This window comes from Saimiri boliviensis, chromosome 11 (genome assembly GCF_048565385.1).
Source record: "Saimiri boliviensis isolate mSaiBol1 chromosome 11, mSaiBol1.pri, whole genome shotgun sequence".
NCBI lineage: Eukaryota > Metazoa > Chordata > Mammalia > Primates > Cebidae > Saimiri > Saimiri boliviensis.
The window spans coordinates 101,688,430-101,709,912 of NC_133459.1; the positions used below are offsets into that span (position 1 = coordinate 101,688,430).

Below are 21,483 nucleotides of genomic sequence, written 5' to 3' on the forward strand. Positions count from 1 at the left end.
TCTCTGAGCTGGGGTTCATCCAGCAACTGCTGCCTACCCACCCTGATTTTTGCCACCCACACCCCAAAAGCAACTTTTCCAATGACTCACATGGCAGCTTGTGCACTTCTTTTATTATTAAATATATAAGCAGCTTTCTATTTTTTTAAATAGATATTTAAATGACTTTATATAAAATAATTCACCACTTCCAAGTATAAAAACAAAATCTCACAGTACGTGAGCCAATGTCGCCTCTTGGCTTCTCAGAGAACAGAATGGGTTCCTGAGCAGGTAGCCTGGGGAGACACCAGAGGTGGCTCTGGGGCTCCCCGTTCTCTGATACCACCAAGAGCAAACAAAGGGCTTCTGCAATGGGTTGGATTGCTTTTTTGGCCTTTAAAATATTATACGTTTAAGGTAGAGGGATGAGGGAGGAGTGCCTTTTTTTGTTTTTTTGTTTTTTTTTTTTCTTCCATTTAAAAATACGTGTTTTCTAGCATCAAATATAGAGGCTGTGACGAGAAGGCTAAGCCCCACGTGTGCAAGTTTACTGCCTTCCCTCAGTTGTCAGCATCAGGGCAGGGGAGGTGGGGCCAGAAGACCCTCACTTTCCTGGGCAGGAAGGGAAGGTCATGGGCCCGGTGGCATGCCCAGGTAGGGCAGGGTCTCTCAGTGGAGGGCCCAGGGCAGCAGGAGAGAAGGCACACAGCAGTACGAAGCAACCAAGGGCCAACTGGCAGCCCTGTCGCCGGTTGGCTAGATCTCAGAGCCACCACCATGGGCTGGCCACGAAGTGGAGGCCCTCCAAGCACTGGAAGCTGAGGCCTGGATCTCCTGGTTCCTCTCCCACCCTGGCTTTCCTGGTTAGAGGTGATGGTAGAGGGGCTGGATGAGGGCTGGAGGTCATCACTGCCCACCGAGGTCAGGAAGCAAGAAGGGCGAGAAGAAGATTGGGTGCCATGCAGGTAGGGCGGGGGTGCAGCCCAGCCCCAGGGCTCCTGACGGGGACCACCTGCTCGGCCCCAGGCTCCTGTCGGCAGCAGGAAAGGACCCCGGGCTGGGAGTGCAGACCCTCCCCGGCCTCAGGGGTATACCTGTATTTCAAAGGCCATCTTCAGTCAGCACTCACCCGCAGCCTCCCTGTCGGTGCCCTCCCCTCCCACTAGTCCCTTCCCTCTTGGGAATGTCAAAGTGCAAGATGCAGAAACCTGGGCAAACAACACAGCCTGGAGACTGGCTCTGGCTGGCAGCCCAGGCGCTGTCCCACCCCACTCCACCCCGGGGAGTCAAAGGCCAGGCCAGGAGAAGGTCAGGGCGGAGGGGCTCTCCCAGTCGACTGGTGAGACCAGCTCAGTGCCGGAGACTGGGAAGAGGCTGGGGTGTGCAGGATGGATGGATGCTGGCTCATGGATAGATGGGGGCAGGCTTCAGCAGGCAGGTTCAGTGTTCACAGTGCAATGGCTTCCTTCATGAGGGGGGCCTCTGCTTGGCCTCCCAGAGAAGCTCTGGCAGGTGCTGGAGGGAGGAGATGCAGAGACCAGGGCTTGATCCCCCTCTTGGCATCTTTGGCAGGTCAGGCAGGTCCTGAGGGCAGGGCTGGCCTCCCCTCTGCGCCTGGCAACCAATACAGGGCACTTAGGTGAGCTGAGGGTGTAGACCCCTCAGGCTGTCAGTGCAGACCAGCAGGTCCAGAGGCCTCCTCTTCCCGTCTCTCAGGCTGCACACCTTTACGGGAAATCAGGCCGACGCGTCCCGCCCCACAAACTTCGGAATCCTCTCTCTGGAGACAGGTTCCTGCCTGTCCAGGCCGGGATCCCTTGGCACTAGGCGGGCCCTCTGGGTGCAGGGTTCTTCCACTCCTCCGCATCCACCATGCTCTCCCACAAGCCACAGACTGGTGGGTCCCTAGCCCAGGTGCTGGCCTACAGGGGAGTGAGAGGAGGGTGCGACCCCTGAGAGAAGAGGGTCCTGAGCCAGACCCGCCGGCTCAAGCCCATGGGAGCCTCCAGGGCCCACAATAAATACTGGCAGCATGGGGAGCACCCTCCGGCCTCTCTCACTCAGTCAAGGGTCTGCAGGTTGAGGCAGAGGGGCCCTGGCCTGGCTGCTGTGGTCCAGTCCTGGCAGGCTGGAGCTCTGATGGAGGGCAGACCACATTCCAGGAGGATGGCCGAGGAGGGGTGGCGGTGGACGCCCCGTAATGTCTCCTCCCATGGAGAGACTGTCCTGTGCGTCCAGCTGTGGGAGAGAAAGAAAGGCGAGTCAGCAGAGTGGGAGTGCGGGGAGGGTCACTGAGGACACGGGTTGGGAGGTGTGGCATTCCTGTGGGCTCCTGGCGGTGCTGCAGGCGGGACTTCCTTTCCTCCCTGCCCTGGCCTTTCCAGACGCCACAGAGAGACCAGGCGGCTTTCTCTGGCACCAGCCCAGGCCTCTGGCCAGACTGGCCTCACCTCCTACCTCCTCCTGGGGAACCAGAGGCCCCCAGTGGAAGATAACGGAGCCCCGGGAGCGGTCTGGGCAGGGCTGGGAAGAGGGTTACTGCTCAAGAAGAGAGCTGTGGCAGGGAGGCATGGGGCACTCGGACCCTCCTCAGGCAGTCGTCTCATTGGCTTTGGTCCAGTGAGCAAAGGGTTATTCCTGCTAACACCAGCAAAGAAGAATCTTTCATTTCTACCTCCACACCATTCGTCAGAGAGGAGCATCACAGATGATGTCCAAGACAATAGGGCAGAGCTAGTTGAAGAGGAAGAACAGGGCCAGAGAGGAAAAGTCTAGAGATAGTGCTGGGACAAGGAAATTCCCACACTGCCATTTGGCATGCTGACCCCTAAGCAACCCAGCCCCTCCTGGATGGGCCGAGGGCTTTGCCTCCTGCATCACCCATGGGAGTCAGGGCTTTGTCCTCTCCCCCTCCACACCCATCCTTGTCCTCTTGCCCAGCATCCTCAGGACGCTTTGTTCCCAGAGCAGAAATCCCCTGGATGCCATCCAACAGTTTTTGACTTCGGACCTTGTGTGGAGCCTCCCTCCCAACATCCATAGGCCATACTGGGTAAGGAGGAAAGATGGAACCACAGCCTCTGGCTCCCCGCCCATTCCCATGCTCTGGAGGGCAAGAAGGGGAACCATAACCTGGACATGAGCCATCCTGGGTACAGTCAGGACAGAGGCCCTGCTAAGGTCCAGGAGGAGAGAAGGGCCTGGGGGGCAAGTTCCAGCCTGCTGCCCCATCTCCTAGCTGCTTAGGGATGAGGGGCTGCTGTCTGCATTTTCTGTGGCTCCAAGTCCCTATCTCAGTCTCTGCCTCTATGCTTCCCACTCTCACTTCTCTCCTCAGGGCAGCAGTCAGTCTAGCGGCTGGCACGCAATCTCTCCAAGACCACTGGTGCCTGGCCTGGAGACAACGTCCGGGCTGGACCTGCTGGGCCAAGTGGGGTCTGGATGTAGCCCCTGCCCTATGTTCCCTCGCCAAGTGAAATATTGAGGAGAAAACCGGGAAAACTTGGGACAGACCTGAGAATAAGCAAGTGGGGAAAGGAGGGTGGGGGGGGTAGAGGGTTGGGGCCGAGAGCCGAGACCATGGCGGGGGGTCTGGGGGGCTGGCGACCAGTGGGGAGGGTAGTGTGGCACTGAGCCACCAGCCACCAGTTCTGAGGAGGCCTGGGTCATTTCACAGTCTTTCCAGTGCCCCAGCTGACCCCCTCACCCATCTTAGCCCACCCCACCGACAAGGCAGACCCCAGGATTCCAGATATGTTGTTACTGCTGGCTCTTGTCTAAATAGGTTCCCTGGTTTTGAGCATTTGCCTAATTCCCTGTCTCTCTAGAAGGGGCCCAGACCTGTCACTCCACACATGGGGGAGCCCTGTGGCACCGGCTTGCACTTGGTAAAGGTTGTGACTGGAAACTTGAATGGATCACCCCAGCTAGTCGGCCAACCAACCAGTCAGTCAGGCAATCAGCCAGTCGGTTGGTCAATGGGCTCCCCAAGCAACAGCTGGGCAGTTAGGCAGTTACCAGATGGTTGCTTGGTTAGTCAGTCACCCAGCCAGCTGGTCAACCAGTCAGCCAGGGTCAGTCAGTTAGCTGGTTAACTGGTCATCTAGACTGGTCAGTTAGAGACAGCTGGCTAGGGTGGGTCCGTGAGTCAGCCCCGAAGCACTCAGTCCATATTTATGGCATGTTTGGCAAATATGGAGAGGCCTTCTCTGTAGTAGAACCCAGGATGGACAAAGAAACACAAAAAAAGCAGAAGATGGTCCCTGCCCTCAAGAGGCTTACAATCTTAGGGATGTGGAATGTACATACACACATAAAATAAGATTTAAAAAAATATGAACACAACATCCAAGTAAGTGCAAATTAATATACTATTAGCCAAATACAAAAGGGCAGGAGGGGCATGACTGAAAGGAACAGTCAAAAGTTGTGGAGAAGCCAGGAAGGCTTCCTGTTGGGTGGCTGTGGGCTTGGGTGGGAGGGGGAAGATGTGGGCCAGCTAGGGTCGGGGGCCAGGGGTGAGGAACAGTAGGGTCACAGCTACATCAACAACATGGGCAAGGAGAACGGCAGCCACTCATCAATGTGCAGGAGCCACAGTTGGGATGGTTACGAAGATGACCGAACTAGGATTTCAAACAGCTTCAGTAGGCTCGGGTGATGGCAGAAACCAACAAGGTGGCTTTAACAAAGGTGAAATAAACTGCACTTTGGTTAAAAAAGTTAAGTTGTCCAAGTACAGGGTAGAGAAGGTCTGGCTTGACAGAGATGTATGGGAAATCAAACTAGGGGTTTTAATAGACTGCAAGCTCATCATATAACAGTATGATGCAGTTGTTAAAAAAAAAAAAAAAAAAAACTAATGCAATGTTAATCTGCACGAATAGAAGAATACTGTCCATATCAAGGAAGGTAAGAGTCCCACTGTACTCTGAGCTGGTCAGACAACATCTGGAGTACTGTGTCCAGGGCTGGGCGCCACATTTTCAGAGGGACATTGACAAACGAGTGTGTCCAGGATGGTGAGGGGTCTGAAAACCATATCATATAAGGAACGTTTGAGGGACTTGGCTACACTTAGCTTTGAGAATTCTCAAAGGGGACACGGACACCTGACTTAAATATCTGAGGGCTTTCATGGCAAGGAGGGAAGACCAGTATGGAGACGGGCAGGGAAGCCAGCTTTGCCTCGAATCAGGAAGGTGTTTCTCCCAGTCTGACTGGAAGATGGCATGGGCCGTGGCTAGCACGGAGCTGCCCTGGAACTGGGAGTGTGTGACAGGCAGCTGGCTGGCTCCTTGTTGGGGACATGGAGAGGGGCAGCCCCTTTGGGGTGGAACCCAGGGCCAAATGACCCCTGAGAGCCCTTCCAAGATTCAAGTTCTATTTCAACATGGTCCTAAAAGCAAGGAAGCAGGACTGACCTTGGCTTGGGAGGAGGGCCAGATGGGGGAGTGACCTGGCAAGCCGCTGCTGTCAGAGGGGCCTGGCAGCCAAGCTAAGAACATAGGGCTTGCAGTGGCTGCCATGCAGAGCTACTGAAGATTCCCCAGGAGGGTAAAAACCTCATAAAAGCCACATTTGAAGAAGCGGGGTGTGGTTGCTCTGGGGTTAAAGGTGGAAGTAACACCAGAAGCCCAGTGCAGAGGTAACAGTCTCTGTCCTCAGCGGGGCGGATGGAATGGAGAGGCAGAGGAATAGCTGAGGGCCAGGAAAGGAGAGGTGGCTGGACCTAGCTGGAAAGGGAACTGGATTGCCCAGAGGAAAGGGAGCCCATGTGGGGACCTCAGGGGAATTGGTGTCACCAGCAGGTGAGGGTGACTGGAACAGGGTATAGCTAAGTTTTAGGAGTGGAGATCAAAATCAGAATCTTACCTTAGAGCTCTCTCTACACCGGCAGTTCCACCTGTCTGTCTTCATCCTGAGTCAGGGGGCTGCAGGCAGAGCACAGGTCTGGCATTAGACATCAGCAGAAGCAGGGGAGTAAGGGAACCCGCGACCCTGTAGTTTACCCCTAAGACCCACACATGCTCTAGGCCCTCTCAGATTGAAAAGACCCAGAACTGCCTAACTCCAAGGAGAAATCAGGAAAAAGCCCAGATATCTGTGAAAGGAGGGAGCCCTTCTTCTCTACCCACATCCTGTTCCATATCTCCGTTTCCTCAGAGCCAGTGGGAGAGCCCCACCACCACCGAGAGGGGAAACAGATCCCAAGCCAGGTCCCCAGTGCTTCCCAGAACCCCACCGCAAGCTCTCACCTGCCCTCTGGCTGCTCCAAGGGAGAATCCACTCTCTGAGGCTCTAGACGGCTCTGAGGACAGCAAAGAGCATCTCACTGAGGAGTTGGGGAAGAATGGAGATGGGGGTGGCCCTATCCCCAGCAAGGGCTGCCCCAGGTATTAATGAGAGAGTTGCAAGAGTCCTCCCAGCTACCTGAAAGTGGGGATCAGTCAGAGGCCCAAGGGAGATTTGTGAGGTCTCTCTGCTGATGGTGCCCCCTCTCCTCTCCCCACGCCCTTGTAGGCTGTTTCCTCTGGGTCCTCCTGCCCCAGGCTCTGCAGAACTCCTCCTCTGGGCCCACCCTGACACAGTCACACAGCATTGCTCTCCTCCCCCAGCTTCCTGACTGTCTGGTTGTCATCCTGCTGTCAGCCCAAGAATATTCTCTCCCACTCCCTGCTGCTCCAGTCCCTTCCCGTTGACCTTGTAGCTTAGCCTTCCCAATCTTCAAAGCAGCCCTCCATTCCCACCTCTCATCCTCTCTGCTGAGCCAGCCCCTATCTCTCTGCATCTGAAGAGCCCAGGCCACACCCGAGCTGTCCCCCCACCAGCACCCCCACCAGGCTCGGCCCCTGCCCTAAGGGACCGCCTTTTCTTCCTCCTGGAGATCTGCTCACCCGTCGCCTCCGCCTGTAGAACAAGAAGCTGCCGACAGCCAGCAAGACCAAGGTGACGCTGGGCACCAGCAGGCCGAAGACAGACTTCAGGAGCTGCAGGCTGGCAAATTCCTTGGGCTGACTCTCATGGCCTGTGTCAGTCAAAGGAACGGAGTTAAAATGGGCCAGGGGCCTGGCTGCCCTGTCACTTGCTGGTCCTCCTTCCAGCTCTGCTGGGCTCCTCCGATCCCTGGTGCTCCTCCTGCTCTCCAGCCCCTTAAGGGACAGCACGCTGCCCCAGGGGTGTTTTCTGGAAAGCCGTGGCTGAGCAGAGAGGGTGAAGGGGTTGCTGGAGCCTTGGGGGTGTGGTGATGAAATCCTGGGAGAGCCTGGCTCCCGGGGGTCTCTGAGCAGGGAAGATGGACGGTCTGTCTTCTGGGGGGTGTGATTCCAGTCCTGATCAGTGGGCCTCACGGGCTCCACTCTGGGCAAGGCGGTACCAGTTACATCTGCCAGCTGTTGGCCGTTCGCTGATGCAGGAATTGGAGAAGATGCTGAGAAGTTGCTGAGTCTGGAGGGCTCTGCCTGCATGCTGCCTCCTCCTGGCCTGGAGGGGGAAAGCTCTGTCCCTTGGGGGACGGGACTCTCACTGGCCTCTCCAGAGGCTTCTTCTGGGGCCCAGTTAGGATCCAATGCAGAGTCAAGAATATCCTCCATCCCAGGGTTGAAGGCCCTGACAGAGGGATCAGGCTGTGGTGAGCCACTGATGGTCCCGTCCTTGACAACTGGGGTCTCTGGCGGCTCAAGGCTCTGGCAGGTGTTCCTGGGTTGTCGCTCCTTGGCACTGTCTGAGTCCACCGTGTGCAGGGGCTGCTCACCAGGCAAATGGGAGCTACCCTCAGAGGCATCCCAGGTCAAGCCAGCCACAGGGGCCGTTGAGGGGGCGAGGGGCTGATGAGGGGAGACAGAGGCCGGGTCACTGCTAGGGATGGCTTTGGGGTACAGGCAGTTGCAATCGGGCTCGGTCACCACATCTGAAAGAACCATAGAGAGAGGGAGAGAGAAAGATGGGGAGAAGATAGAGTCACTAGCATCCAGCACAGCTTTCCCAGAGGAGAGGCAAGAGGGGGATATGAGTCTGGGGAGCCTCATCTCCTAGCTCAGCCCTTGGGCTGAGAAGAGGTTGGGACTAGAGTGGGTGCTCACAACACAGGGAAGGTGCCGTATGCAGGGTCTCATGGGCAGAGACAAGGAGCAGGATTGAGATGCACACGCTGGGGTGGGGGAGAAGGAAGACAAGAGAAGAGACCACGTCGGGGTTCCTGCTGGCCACAGGGCAAGCTAGGGGTGAGCAGCGGCCCGGCCAGGAAGTTGAACAGTTGCCTTCCGGATCAACACAAGACAACCTCAAGCCCCAAAGACACTGGTGTCATGCATAACCAGGAGCCACACAGCCATAGCCACAAGCAGGAATGGGCTGGGGCTAGAATGCAGCCAAGGCTTGAGGCCTTGGGATTGAAGCAACGAGACTGGACTTGGCCACTGGCAGGTTGTAGGGCCCTAGATCCTGCCTTGGGAAGCAAGGTTGAAGGTAGAAGGGCACACATGGTGTGGGACGCAGAGACGAGGACACGCAGTGTACACATGTATGCAGCTGAGCCAGCCCTGGGAGTTCGAATGATGCTCAGACTTCAAATCCAGCTTTGTCCCTTGAGGGAATGCCCAAGGCATCCTGGGGACTTCTGGAGCCAGGGTGTCCTGGTGATTCTCAGCAGAGCTCCTGGTGCAAGGGCCCTGACTCCCACATGGGTGTCAGCTGTCTCCATAGAACCCCCCACACGTTCAGTCAGCCTGCAGAACCAGTGGGGAAAGCTTCCATCCCTACAGGGCTCCTGAGACAGGCTCCCATTTCCACTCCCTAATCTCAAGGCACCAGCATGCTCCTTCTTGACACCGCCACATGCAGACATATTGTAGGCGTACATGCACACACATGCCAGAAAAGACATGTGCCCAGGACCAGAGGTACATGAAGCCACATATGTATACGGAACAAGCACATTCATGCACACAGGAACACGAGTAGAAGCCAGGCTGCCTCCCCAGGGGTCCCCCCAGCTTCACATCTCGCCTCCCAGTCCCCGTCCCATATGCACCACCCCCACACACTTGCCGGCGCCTTCCATGCTTACCTTGGCTGAAGCATTCAGCAAAGCTGTCGTTGCAGTTCTTGCTGAAAATATTCCAGTCCTCGTCAAGGAGATTCTTTATTTCATTAAAGACATTCCTGACCTTCTCCAGCAACTGGAGAGGTGTCTCATAGAAAGTTCGGACGCAGGCCTGGAAAGAGATCAGGAACCCCTTTCGTGAGCATGACCATTGGCCCCATGTCTCCAGCTTGTCTGCCAAATTCCCTTGGCCTTTCTCACATCTGTCTTCTTTTTCCCTTCTGTTTCCTCCCCCCCACCCCCTTTTCTGTTTGCAGCAGATGAAGTCCTGAGGTTATGAGAGATGTCGTTCATTCACAGACCCATTCAACACATGTTTATGCAGGCATACGGTAATTACCTGGGAATCATGCAATGAACAAGAGAGGCGGTTCCTGGCTGAGTTGGACACTGAGTCCAGCAGGGACTAAACACATTCTTACAAGTGCAGTGAGTCCTGTGAAAAAGTACTGGGCCATCCGATGGTGTGCAACAAGGGGAACTAAACAGGTCCAGGGAGAATTTCCCCGAGGAATCAACTACAAGATGAGCAAGAAAGAGATGGGATTGGAGACAGCTGTCCAGCCTGCAAGAGCTGAATGTGCAGAGTCCTGAGGCAAGAAAGTGCAGGAAAAGTCCACAGAGCAGGAGAAAGCTGTCACGGCTGCAACAGTGCCACCACGGAGGAGCGTGACAAGAGATTTAAGTGGCGAGAAGTTAGCAAGGGCAGGTCTCGAGGGCCTCATGGGCCAAGCCCAGATATTTTCGTATTGTCCACAGAGCAAAGGGAAAACACCTGAAGGGGTGTTAGGGAGGTGGGCGGTGGCATGATAAGAGTTGAGTTTGAGACAAATCATCTAGCTGTAGTGTGGTGAAGGAAACACGGCAGCCACCAGGGATGTGGGTCCTTTGCTGGCATTGGTGTGTCTTGGAGGGAGGGCTGAGGAGGTCCCAGCCCTTCTGTGCTGCCCAAGAGACCCAGGCTTCCTACACTCACCGGAGCTCTGAGAAGCTGCACCATCCTGGGGCTTCTCCCACCTCTCAAGCTGCTCCTTTAGTCTCCTTACCAAGCTCCCCTTCTCCTGATGTCCACATGCCGCCATCCCTGAGGGCTCACTCCCAGGCCCACCTCACCTTTCATACCAGGCCATGCCACCCATGCCCACAGCTTCATCCAGGGCCTAGCTGCCACAGAATCACAAATACCAAGTGTTCCCTTAAACTGAGCTTCACAGGGGAGAACCATAGGCTTCACTAGGCTGTGAAGTCCTTGAAGGCATCACCGCATACCCCTGGCATGTGCACAGTCGGCCCTTAAGAAACGTTCACCAGATAGATGTATGAATGACAAGACTGGGCTCAGCTCCATCACTCACCAGCCAGGTGCCAGTGACCAAATAAACTAGCCAGTTTTGGCTAACTTTCTCATCTGTGAATTCACAACAGTAACTTCTGCCAGGCTCTCCCCAGGGCTGCTGTGAGGAAGGTGAGATGGCGTTCTTGCCTCTTTCTTCATAAACCTGCCTCCCTCCCAGCTCACCACATACTTCAGAGAACACAGGAGTCCTCTGACAGAAAGCCCTCCCTGATGCCCACCTGTCTCAAGGGAGGACGTGCCTGTCATCCTCAGGAGCTCCAAATCCCTCCCTCCGTCTTCTAGGCAGACTTGCTGGGGGCTAGCTCCTCCAGCTTCACCTGCCTCTCCCTCCTGGAGCCTGCCCCTCAGCATTCACACCTGTCTACGGGTGACTATCCAAAGGATCATAACCATCAGTGTACAGCTGCTTAAGATGCAGATTCCTGGGGTCGCTCTGGGTTTTTTCGTTTTTTTTTTTTTTTGGTGTTGTTTGTTTGTTTGTTTGAGACAGAGTCTCGCTCGCAGCTCACTGCAAACTCCACTTCCTGGGTTCAAGCGATTCTCCTGCCTCAGCCTCCTGAGTAGCTGGGATTACAGGCATGTGCCACCATGCCCAGCTAATTTTAGTATTTTTAGTAGAGACGGGGTTTCACCATGTTGACCAGACTGGTTTCAAACTCTGAACCTCAGGTGATCCACCTGCCTCGGCCTCCCAAAGTGCTGGAATTACAGGCGTGAGCCACTGTGGCCAGCCCTACAGCCTCTCTTAATTCAGTGTACCAGACTCTCTAGGGTTGCGTCCTGGGAATATACATTTCAACACATTCCCCAAGTGATTCTTAGGAATCTTAATGTTGGAAAACTGCAGATTTAATATCTCTATTATTAAAATTTTTTTCCTGGCCAGGCACAGTAGCTCACATCAATAATCCCAGCACTTTGGCAAAGGCAGAGAGATTACTTGAGCCTGGGAGTTTGAGATCAGCCTGGGCAACACGGCAAAAGACTATCTCTACAAAAAATAGCTAGGCATAGTGAGGTGTGCCTGTTGTCCCAGCTACTCAGGAGACTGAGGTCAGAGGATCAACTGAGCCTGCAGTGAGTCGTGATTGTGCCTCTGAACTTCAGCCTGGGTGACAGAATGAGACCCTGTCTCAAAAAAAAAAAAAAAAAAAAAAAAAAAAGTTCTCCTTCAATCACACACCCCCTCTAGCTGCATCTCGTTTTCTGCCCCCATTGGGATTCAAGTTCTTCCACAGTGGTGCCTCTACTTCCTCTCTTTCTATTCACGCTGGTCCAGCACCTGTGATACATCGCCAAGTCCGATGGACAATTCCAGCCCTCACCTTGCTTGAGTTCTCAACCCTTCTTTATGGAGTCGCATCACTTTTTCCATGCCAGAACCCAGTCTCCCGACTCCGCACTCTCCCTCTTTCTCTCCCAACTTCAGGCTGCTCCTTGCTGGGTCCCCATCCTCCGCCTGCCCTCCAAATGCTGGGTTCCTGGGCCTGCTTCTCTTCTCACAGTGGACAGTGCTGTCCAGCCCCACAGCTTCACAGAGGAGCCACATGCCTATGCCTCGGAGATCTGTGCATCGCCGGTCACACTCAAGGCCCCATGCCTGGTGGCCCGCTCGATGTCTCCACTCACCATCTCATGAGAACCTCACGTCCGCTGTGCCCCAGACTGAACTCCCGTCTTGCCTCAAACCTGCTCTGCCCACGGATCGTCCCCATGTCAGCATCATTGGAATATTCAGGTGCTCAGGACAAAAACTATCCTTGGCTCTTCCTTTCCCTCAGCCTCTCACATCCACTGCACATACCAAGTCTTGTTGATTCTGCCCCCAAACCCACGTCCAGTCCACTTGCCTCCACCTTCGCTGTACCACCCTGGTCCAAGCCACAGATATGTCCGGCCTAGACTCCCACCTTCTGCTGGTCTCCCAGCCTCCCTTCCTGCCCCCTATGGTTTATCCTCCACACAGCAACCAGGTCAGCCTTAGAACCTGAAATTAAGCCACGTGCCTGTTCATAGTGGCTTCCCTCACACTTAAGACAAAATCCCACCCCTCTCAGACCACAAATGACCTGGCTCCTGCCGTCTCTCCCCTTGCTCCTTCACTTCCCATACCCTGGCCATGCTGATAACCCTTTGGGTCTCTGAATGTGCACTTTCCCGTTTGATCACCTTACGGCTTTGTGCATAGCTTTTCCTGTTCCAGAATGTTCCTCTAGCCTTGTTGCTTTCAACTCTTACTCATCTTTAGAGCTCAGATTAATATTTGCAGACTCAGAAGCCTTCCTTGTCTCTGTTTCCCCAACTCCATGGAAGTCTGTCTTCTTGGAAGACTTGCTGGGGGTTAGCTCCTCCAGCTTCACCTGCCCTCCCGCCTGGAGCCTGCCCCTCCGCATTCACTTCGGTCTACAGGTGAATATCCAAGAGGGTCATAACCATCAGCGGGACAGCTGTTTAAGATGCAGATTCCCCACTGCTTTCCCTGAGCCCTGCAAAGCCTTCCTTGTCTCTTCTTCCCCGACTCCATGGAAGTCCGAGCTCCCGTTGCGCTCCCTGAGCCCTACAAGCTTCTTGTTCCCAGCTGGCTCCTCCACCTCCTTCGGGTCATCTCATCCCTGGTTTACTCTTCTCCAGCGCAGTTACTGCCATGTTACATATTGCATATTTTACTTGTATATTTTGTTAACTGTCTCACCAGCACTACCACCACCCCCAAATGTAAGCTCCAGGAATGTAGGAATTTTTGTCTGTTTTGATCACGGCTGTTTCCTGGTGTCTAGAACAGTATCTGGTACACAATAGGCACTCAATAACTGCTTGCTGTTGGAATGAACAGTCCTTATAGTTTGCAAATTCTATTTACCGGTGTCATGGTTTGTTTAACAGCTGCCAACCTCACTTGACTATAAGCTACACGAGGCGACATCAGGTATTTGTTGCTCACAATGACATCGTCAGGATCCAGCATGATGCCTCGTGCCTCCTGCCTGGTAAAGGTTGGTGGGATGACACATGAATGAGAGTGAGCAGGCAATGGTGTGAGGCGAGGTGAGCGAACGTACTCTGTGCCTGTGGATGGAGCCGCGCCTCCACAGCCGCCTCTGCCCTCACTCAGTGCTCTTGGCCCCAGGGCTCTCCTACCTTGTCATGCTCCTCATAATCCGTGGTAAAGCAGCTGTTCAGCCTCAAAGAGAGTTCCTGCAGCTGCACGACGGCGATGGCATTGGGGGTGTTGTCTCTGAAGCGCATGGTGTCCTCCATGATGTCTTGTATCAGGAGAAATGCCTTCTTAAGGTAGCATACCTGATCTTTCTGAAAAACAGCAAGCTGGGCTTATGGCCTGGCCACTGTGGCCCGGGAACCCGCAACCCCAGGTAGATGGAAGGCTGCAGCTTGCCTTCCTCCTGCCCCCAGGGGAAGGACTACACCACACCAGCAGCAAGGAGAATGCCGCCCTCGGCTTGCCTGTCTCTCTCTCTTCGGGATCTAGCACTATTGGAGATTGGGCTAGAGCAGGGGTCCCCAAACTACAGCCAGCGGGCCGCATGCGGCCCCCTGAGGCCATTTATCCGGCCCCCCGCCACACTTCAGGCAGGGGCACCTCTTTCATTGGTGGTCAGTGAGAGGAGCACTGTATGTGGCGGCCCTCCAACGGTCTGAGGGACAGTGAACTGGCGCCCTGTGTAAAAAGTTTGGGGACCCCTGGGCTAGAGTGAAGGAAATGTGGATTCTGATTAGAGAGTTCTCTGGGTTTCTAGAATATGAGGGTTTCATCAGGATGGATGTACATAGGGAAGGTGGACTCCAGGGAACCCCCCATCCCATCTTTTTTTTTTTTTTGGTCCCCTCTTGGCTTGCTTTCACAAGTCTTTTACCATATGGCCCCTTCAAATCCTCTGGGACATAGGGGTGTTGAAGATTATCTCACGGTCCAAAGAATAACCTCTGTGTTTTGTCTCCGTAAAGAGCTGGTGATTGCCTTGAAGACAGACTCTGCTTTAGCTCCCTACCCCCAGCACCCAGTACAGTAGGTTCCTTAAAAAATGCTAGTTAAGGCATGAGTGTTAGAGCAAGCGAGTGAGTGAATAAAATACTGAGGTTATTGTTTGGACCATGAGATGTTCTCCAGTCCTAACAGAGGTGCATATGGGTCCAGTGTGTGCAAGCTCAGAGACAGGGGCAACTTCTGGGTACCACAGCAGTTTTGTATGAGACATAAAGATGAATAGATGTGGAAAAATGATGAGGGGGCAGTTAGAAAGGCGTAAGAGTCATTGGGAAGAGCTTGTGCAAAGGATGAGAGGCAGGAAGGAGCAGGGAGTGGGGAGGTGATGGACAGGCTTGTGTGGTGGAGAATGGCTAGGCCTGGTGTAACCCAGACTAGACAAACTTGGCTTTCTTCTGGAGTGATGGGGGCCCTGATGTTTTTGGGAGAGGGAGGTAAAGGCAGCAGGTTGTGGTTTCAGAAAATTCCCCCTAGCGGTGAGATGAGGAGTGAACTGGAAGCCAGGAGACCAGTTAAGAGGCTCCCGAAATTGTCCAAGCAACTGATTGAGGGGTGAAGGTGGGGACTGGGGAGACAGAATCCAGAGATGCTGGGAGGCAGAAACACCAACACTTGGTGGCTGGTTAGGTGTGGGGCAAGTCCAGGAAGGGCTGGATTGCCTCCCTGCCTGCTGACTGGCCTGGTGAGGAGAAGTAACATCCTTAAGTGAAGCATGAGACCTGGAAGAAGTACTGATTTGCCTCAGGCCCTACAGCCAACCTGCCTGTATTCACATCAGGCCTCTACCACCTGCTAGCTATGCTCCTTCACCTCTCTGTGGGTAATAAACAGTGTTTGTGTACCACATCGTGGTACTGTCAGGACTAAATCAGAAAAGTGCTTGGCACCTAGTGAGCACATGTTACGTACCAGGCCAGGAGAAGGGAACGGCAGGGGACTTGAGCCCTGGATCCCAGCACCCCAGAATTGAGCACCCACAGATCCTCACACTCTCACCCTTTCCAGCTCTAGGCATTCTGCTGCTTTCATGCTCCCACACACACCCCACCCTGAGACACCTCTGCAAGCTGGTGCACGGATTCTGTAAACAGCCATCACTTACCAACTGTTCCTGGTCTACAAACTGAAAGACAATTTGGCACGAGGTCTCCATCTGGCTGTCAATCTGCAAGAGAGAGCAGGCCAGCAATTGCAGGATGTCTATAGCTTGACTCAGCTTTCATCAGAATGGGACCTTAGCTTCTGGGTGGATTAGGGTTTCAACACCATCCCTGCTAACCACATGTGGAAAGACAGAGTTGAGTCTAGAAGACCGGTGCCTTCCAGATGCCCAGGGGAAGGCTGTAGAAAAACAAGTCTCCTCCTTCCACCTATCGCCCCAGGAAATCTGACAAATGCCAGTTTGTTTTAAAAAAGAAATATCTATAGGAGAATACAGGACATAATCTTCCCTGGGAGGTAGTGAGCACCCTGTCATGGCAGGAATTCAAGCAGAGGCTGGATAAGCTCTGGGGGTTGAATATCTGTAGGGGTTGGAGCTGGATGCCCTTAAAGCCCTCTTTAGCCCCAGAGCAGTAGTTCTGTGTTTTAAGCCTCAGAGAATGCAGGGCTCTTGGTCGCCCTTGGGTTGCTATAGCAGCTACATGCAGGAGACGTAGTGTTGGGGCAAGAGAGGCAGAAGGCACAGCCCACAGAAGCTCAGGCCCTGGAGCTGGCCTTAGCCAGTGATGCCCCACCCTGCCTGGCTGGCCAGAGGGATAGTAAATTCTCTCTGAGCAGGACAGCAGCCATGACAGCAACCTCTGTCTGCCTGGCTGGACCACGTTATGAGCCTGATTAGAATAAGATACGGGCTTCTTCGTGGCCCAGATGAGCAGGCCATCCCAGCCTCAGGCTATGGGCAAGAGCCAGGGAAGTAAGGGTGGAAGGCTGGGAGTTAGGCGAGAGCCTCTTCTCCAAATCTGGGTGGGGCTCTGATGCCAGACTGGCGCCACATATGAGCATCCAGGAGCTGGATGCAACATCTGGACACAGCAGGCTGACTGGGCTAGCTTCCCAGAGGAGGCATCCCACTGAGGGACAGCAGACCTCAGAAGCCTTTTCAGAGTCAGTGGTTGATGTTTCTCGGCAATCACTAATCCAGGCAAGCAGATGGAAGCCCACCCCATTCACTGGCTGCAGGGGAGTCAGAGAGGACTTCAGGGGTGGGGAGACCAGAGGTCCTAACTTTGGGAAGGTTGGTGGAAGGTCTCACCAGTGGAGCTAGTGGGAACCACAAGCAATGTCCTGCACTGCCTTATGTTCCTGCTTGCAACCCCTCTCTTTGACCTGCTCCCTGGCTCCTACCTCCATTTCCCCAGTGGAGAGACGGTAGAATAAAGCATGACCACACTCACCAGCTGCTGCAGAGACTGCAGGTGTCCACTCCCAATCATGTGGCTACAGTACTCCGACACCTCCTCGGTGATACTCCTGCTCGCCAGGAGACAGACCAACAACAGCAGGGAGCCCAGCCATGTCTATGACAGAGAGGGTATCATTTCTCCCCAGCTCTCACTCTCCCCAGTTAAGCCCCATGCCCTGCTCAGAGCAGAAAAAACAAAGGCCTCATACCTACAATGCTACAAACTCTGCCCCTTACCCCAGGATACAGCATCCCCCAAATCCAGCTTTCCCAGGATTTCTAACAGTCACAGCACAACCTTGTTCTCCCATGAAAACAACCCAAATGTCATCTTCTCCAAGAAGCCTTCCCAGGTTAAGCCAAACCTAACTATACATTGAACTAATAGTGACACAGATGGTGTGCCTACTAGTTTAAATTTTAATTACACAAGAAGCTCGAGGAGAGGACTCGCATCTACCCATTTTTTCCATCTCTGCAACATCAACACTGAGCCAAGCACTTTTTGAACTGCCCTGAAGTTCACATTCAGGCACCTGCTTTCAGATGGCAAACCAGAGACAGCTCCCCTGGGCTCAGTACTTCCTTCCACCTGGTTTCATGCAGATCTGGCTTTGCCACTGGAAAAACTGTGGGATCAAACTCAGTCTCACTGGGATCAAACTCATCCCTTGCCAGAGACCTCTTGGAGCCCTGGGTGTGTGTTTCAAAATGAGCCCAACTGATTAATCAGAGGCACCAGTGCCAGTTCTGGGCCATCCCTTGCCTGGCACCCTGTTTGAGCACCATCAGGCTTTTCCTCCAGCCAACTGCCTCTTATGATGGCAGGGAAGTTTTCTGAGACCCCTCTCCTCTCCAAGCACCCACCTGGCCCAGTTGTTGCTCATCCCCAGAGTGATGGGACTGGCTCCTGACGCTCTGTCTTTCCCCTTCCTTCTTCTCTTCTTCCTCTTAAATGAGGTCTCATCCCTGTCCCTGGCCCTGTGTCTTTCCTTTAGCCAAAAGCAGAGGGACTCGGGCTTGCTTTCTTCAGCTTGAGGTTGCCTCCTGAGAGCTCCCAAACCTCCTGGAAGCTAATGCCCTCAGATTCAGGGAAATGATGGCAGGGTGGGGTTAGGCTTGACACTTTCCTGGACTATGGGCTTTGCCTCAATAATCCAGATGATGAGACAAATACTGCAGATTAGTAGCTCACTGGAAAAATACAAGGACGCTATGAAACAGCCCACAACAATGTACTAAGCTACATATCACTAAAAGTCCAAATGCTGGCCAGCTGTTATGAGGAGGAGAGCCCAGCTCTGGCTGGGCTATCGGGGAGACTGCAGAGAGCAGGGACCTCAGTTAGGCCTTGAAAGATGGGGAGAAGCTGACAGCAGGAGAGGAATGGGAGGCATGGAAGGAAGAGGCACAGGTTGGTTTAATACCAGTCAACACAGGGACTGTGAGGTTCTGGCTGATCTGAGCGAAGGAAAGTGTGGAAGAGGGGAAGGACAGTCATGGGGGCTAGGGGGACTTCAGGCTCAGTTGGGGAGGTTTCCCTAGGTGGGAACAATGGCCCAGGTTCTCAGAAACCTTAGGTTCAGGAATGATTGGATGAAACTGGGCCACTAGGGTACATCTGCCCCAGGCTGGCTGCCACTGAGGCTCTGGAGTAAATGGCATGGATGAAAGGGACTGCTCGGAAAGACAGCCTCCCTGGAGACACTTCCAGACACTGATGCTTGAGGATAGCAAGGTGAGGGCAATGCTTAGCCCCAAGGGCTGTCTGGTTTTGGTGACATTTCAGGCATCAGTTGGGGGAGAGCGCAGCCACCACATGAGAGGCTGACTTTGAAGGTGGTCCGTGGGGATCCCCCCTGGACCTGGGGCCTCCGCTCTGCCTCCGGAGGATCTGGACAGGCAGCGGGGGGATTAACACTCTGGCTTGCATCTGGCTGAGCAGGCTGTCCTCTGACTGCCTGTTCCTCCCATCCGTAGCCCTGACCTCTGCCTGGGGAGCAGCCCTCTGAAGGAATCGCCACTGCAGGTTCAGAGATGCTAGGACACCTCAGCCCAGCTGTCCAGCCTCCTCTGCCACCCATCCTGTCCCATTTCATCTTACCCCGAAGCAAGGCCTCTGGAGAGAGCTGGCAGGACTGGCCCTTGGACTTGCCCTGTCTAAACACAGCCCCCTTCTCGTCCTCTTCCTTCCTCATGGTCTCCCCTTCAGCCCTGAAGCTTTGCTTCGCTGCCTATGGCTAACCCTTCTCCTTCCCCTCTCAGCCCTATCTCCCCTCCCTCAGTGGGGCACGGTCCCCTGTGGACCCACTCTTCCCTTTCTCTCCCACCTCACCTGCAACCCTTTCTCCTCTACCCACAAATAATTCTCTGCTCTTTCCCCCGCAGGTTTCTCCTCTCATTTTCTTCCAGGGCTCCCCAGAAGCAAACCCATTATGAGCCCACTGGCTGGTCATTCACAGTGCCACCCTCACTTTCTATGGCCGCAGCTGCTACTGACACAGTTGGGACAGGGCATCCCCTGAGCAGTCAGGAGCAGACCCCGCCCCTGGCCACAGCTCTGCAGCACCAAACCCTCTCTCCATTCCTCCAGCACAACAAACCGCCACAAAGCCCAGGATCTCCCCAGCCGCTGAAACCAGAATTTGCAAGAAAAAGGGATTCTGAGCTAGCCCCAAGTAACCCCAGGGAGGCTGTTTGCCGCTGTTGCAGCAGCCCCCTCGCCAACCCCCAAAGAGCCACCCAAGTCACCTGCCTGTGGGTTGGAACAAGCAGTGGTTTGCCCCTCTCCATCCTTCTAACAGCAAGGCCCTGGCATTCTATAAGCTGGTTGACCCCCTGAGCTTTCCCCGTCCAGAAGTACCCACTCCTCAGCAGGGCCTTGGAAGCACGTGTGTGGCCGATGAGGAAGGTGCCCACGGAGGAAGGCACACACTCAGCGCACAGCCACTCCACCTCTGCCTTGGTGGTAGTGGGTAGGGAGAGAGGCAGGACATCCCGGCTGAGTGGGGCCTCATGCCTGCGGGTGGCTCAGCGTTCCCCTCCGTGCAATGGGGGTGAGCAGCCTTCCCTTTCCCGGGGAAGTCCGGCAGTCCCGGGTGCAGCTGCCGGGACGCCACCAGCCTCCGCCCAGGCGCCAGGGGCCCAGTCCGTGCGCAAAGGCGGTTCTTCCGCGGCAGGAACACTGAGCCAGTGTAGCCGGTGCTCCCAGGCTTTCAGCTCCAAGCTGCCCCTCCCCCCTACCTGGCCGCCGAGCCCCCGCCCCAGCCCATCCAGGGCCCCACGCCGCGGCAGCCGCTTACCGTGGGAGGGCAGTGCCCGGCGGCACCCGACGCGGTCATACGGACAGCTGGGTCCCGGCCGGGCGCGTCGTAGCCCTCACTGGCTCGCTGGCCGCTGCCGAGTGGGCGCCCCGGCCGAGGGCCGCGCCGCTGTCCAGGGATGCGGAGAGCGGCTCCCGCGTGGAGAGGACCCAGGCAAACTTTCACTTTCCTCGGGCCGAACTTCACTAGCCAGCCCTCGGCACAGCCTTTTAAGTCAGCGTGGGGGCATGTGGTTTATGGGAAATCACCCTGGTCAGGCGCCAGCGCAGACACACACACGGACTGAGACAGACACACACACGCACTGACACAAACACACATACTCCAGAGGCCCACTCAGCAGCCTCCCCCACCTTCTCCCCACCCCCACCCCCACCCGCCGCCGGCTCTCTAGTCTCCCCAGTCACCGTCTGTCTTCTGCGCTGCCTTTCCAAACCTTCAGCAAAAGAGCGCAGACTCCACCGCGTCCCCACCCTGCCTTCCCCGCGCCTTCCTAGGACCCAGCCTTTCCTTCTGCGCTCTCCAGATGACTCTGTGCTAGCGCTCTATGACTGTCCCGAGGGACTTTCCCTCCAGGCCTGAAAATCCCTAAATCCTAGCAGCAAATGGACTGAGAGCAGGGAAAAGTACTGGGAAGGGAAGGAAATCCTTTGAAGACGCCCTCACCCCATTCTCGGAGAGCCGAAAGGAGTCCAGCGTTACTAGCTCCTTCGTGGAGCCTGAATCAGCAGGTTTGCAGGCAGACCCCATCTTCCTCTGCAAGCAGCCTGTCCAGCATCCCCCAAGCAGCCTGCCCAGCCTCTAGTCCCATTATGAGAGGGAGGCCAGCTACATGGCCAGGAAGGGAGCAGCTGTGTCCTGTGACAGCAAGTTGGGGGACTCTTCCCTGAGTGCCACCAGACACTTCAAGGCGCCTGACCTTGCGGATGATGAAAATGCTGGCTGGTACCCATACTCCCTCCCGGAGGCAAAATCCAACTCAGATTGGAAAGGTCCTGCGCCTGGGCCCTAGACTTCCCTGGATGTGGTTTGGAAATGCACCTGCTGAGCTGATTAACCACGTTTTGTCTCTACATGAGAATGAGTCTAAGTGAGGACTAGTGGGATGAGCCAATTAATTATAATGCCAACTTCAGGAGCTTTTTCTTTCTTCAATTCATTATGACTCAATTCCTCTGTGAGGCTGCCCCCTTCCACCCCCTGGGAAATAAAGAATATGTGGCCTACTCTTGAAGAGGGGTCTTTTGTCAGTTACACTACACATCCCTCACTCCAGTCCTAGGCAATAATTTTACACCCGAATGCCTTTGC

General features: G+C 54.9%; 1 protein-coding gene across 2 annotated transcripts; it reads right to left on the reverse strand.

Annotated features, from left to right (window-relative positions):
* Positions 1 to 93: 93 nt before the first annotated feature.
* Positions 94 to 20,366, reverse strand: CSF1 (colony stimulating factor 1). 2 transcript variants are annotated; one of them, XM_003933423.4, is made up of 9 exons: positions 20,152 to 20,363; positions 16,842 to 16,964; positions 15,548 to 15,610; positions 13,581 to 13,751; positions 9,050 to 9,197; positions 6,879 to 7,891; positions 6,240 to 6,292; positions 5,857 to 5,915; positions 94 to 2,220 (listed from the first exon to the last, which is right to left on the reverse strand). In XM_003933423.4, exons 1-8 carry the CDS (start codon positions 20,188 to 20,190, stop codon positions 5,870 to 5,872), a joined length of 1,656 nt encoding a protein of 551 aa, XP_003933472.1. In that variant the 5' UTR covers positions 20,191 to 20,363; the 3' UTR covers positions 94 to 2,220; positions 5,857 to 5,869. The 2 variants fall into 2 exon arrangements, with proteins under 2 accessions (XP_003933472.1, XP_074237389.1); XM_074381288.1 differs by lacking the exon at positions 94 to 2,220 and adding an exon at positions 3,727 to 5,012 and having other exon boundaries at positions 20,152 to 20,366.
* Positions 20,367 to 21,483: the final 1,117 nt, after the last annotated feature.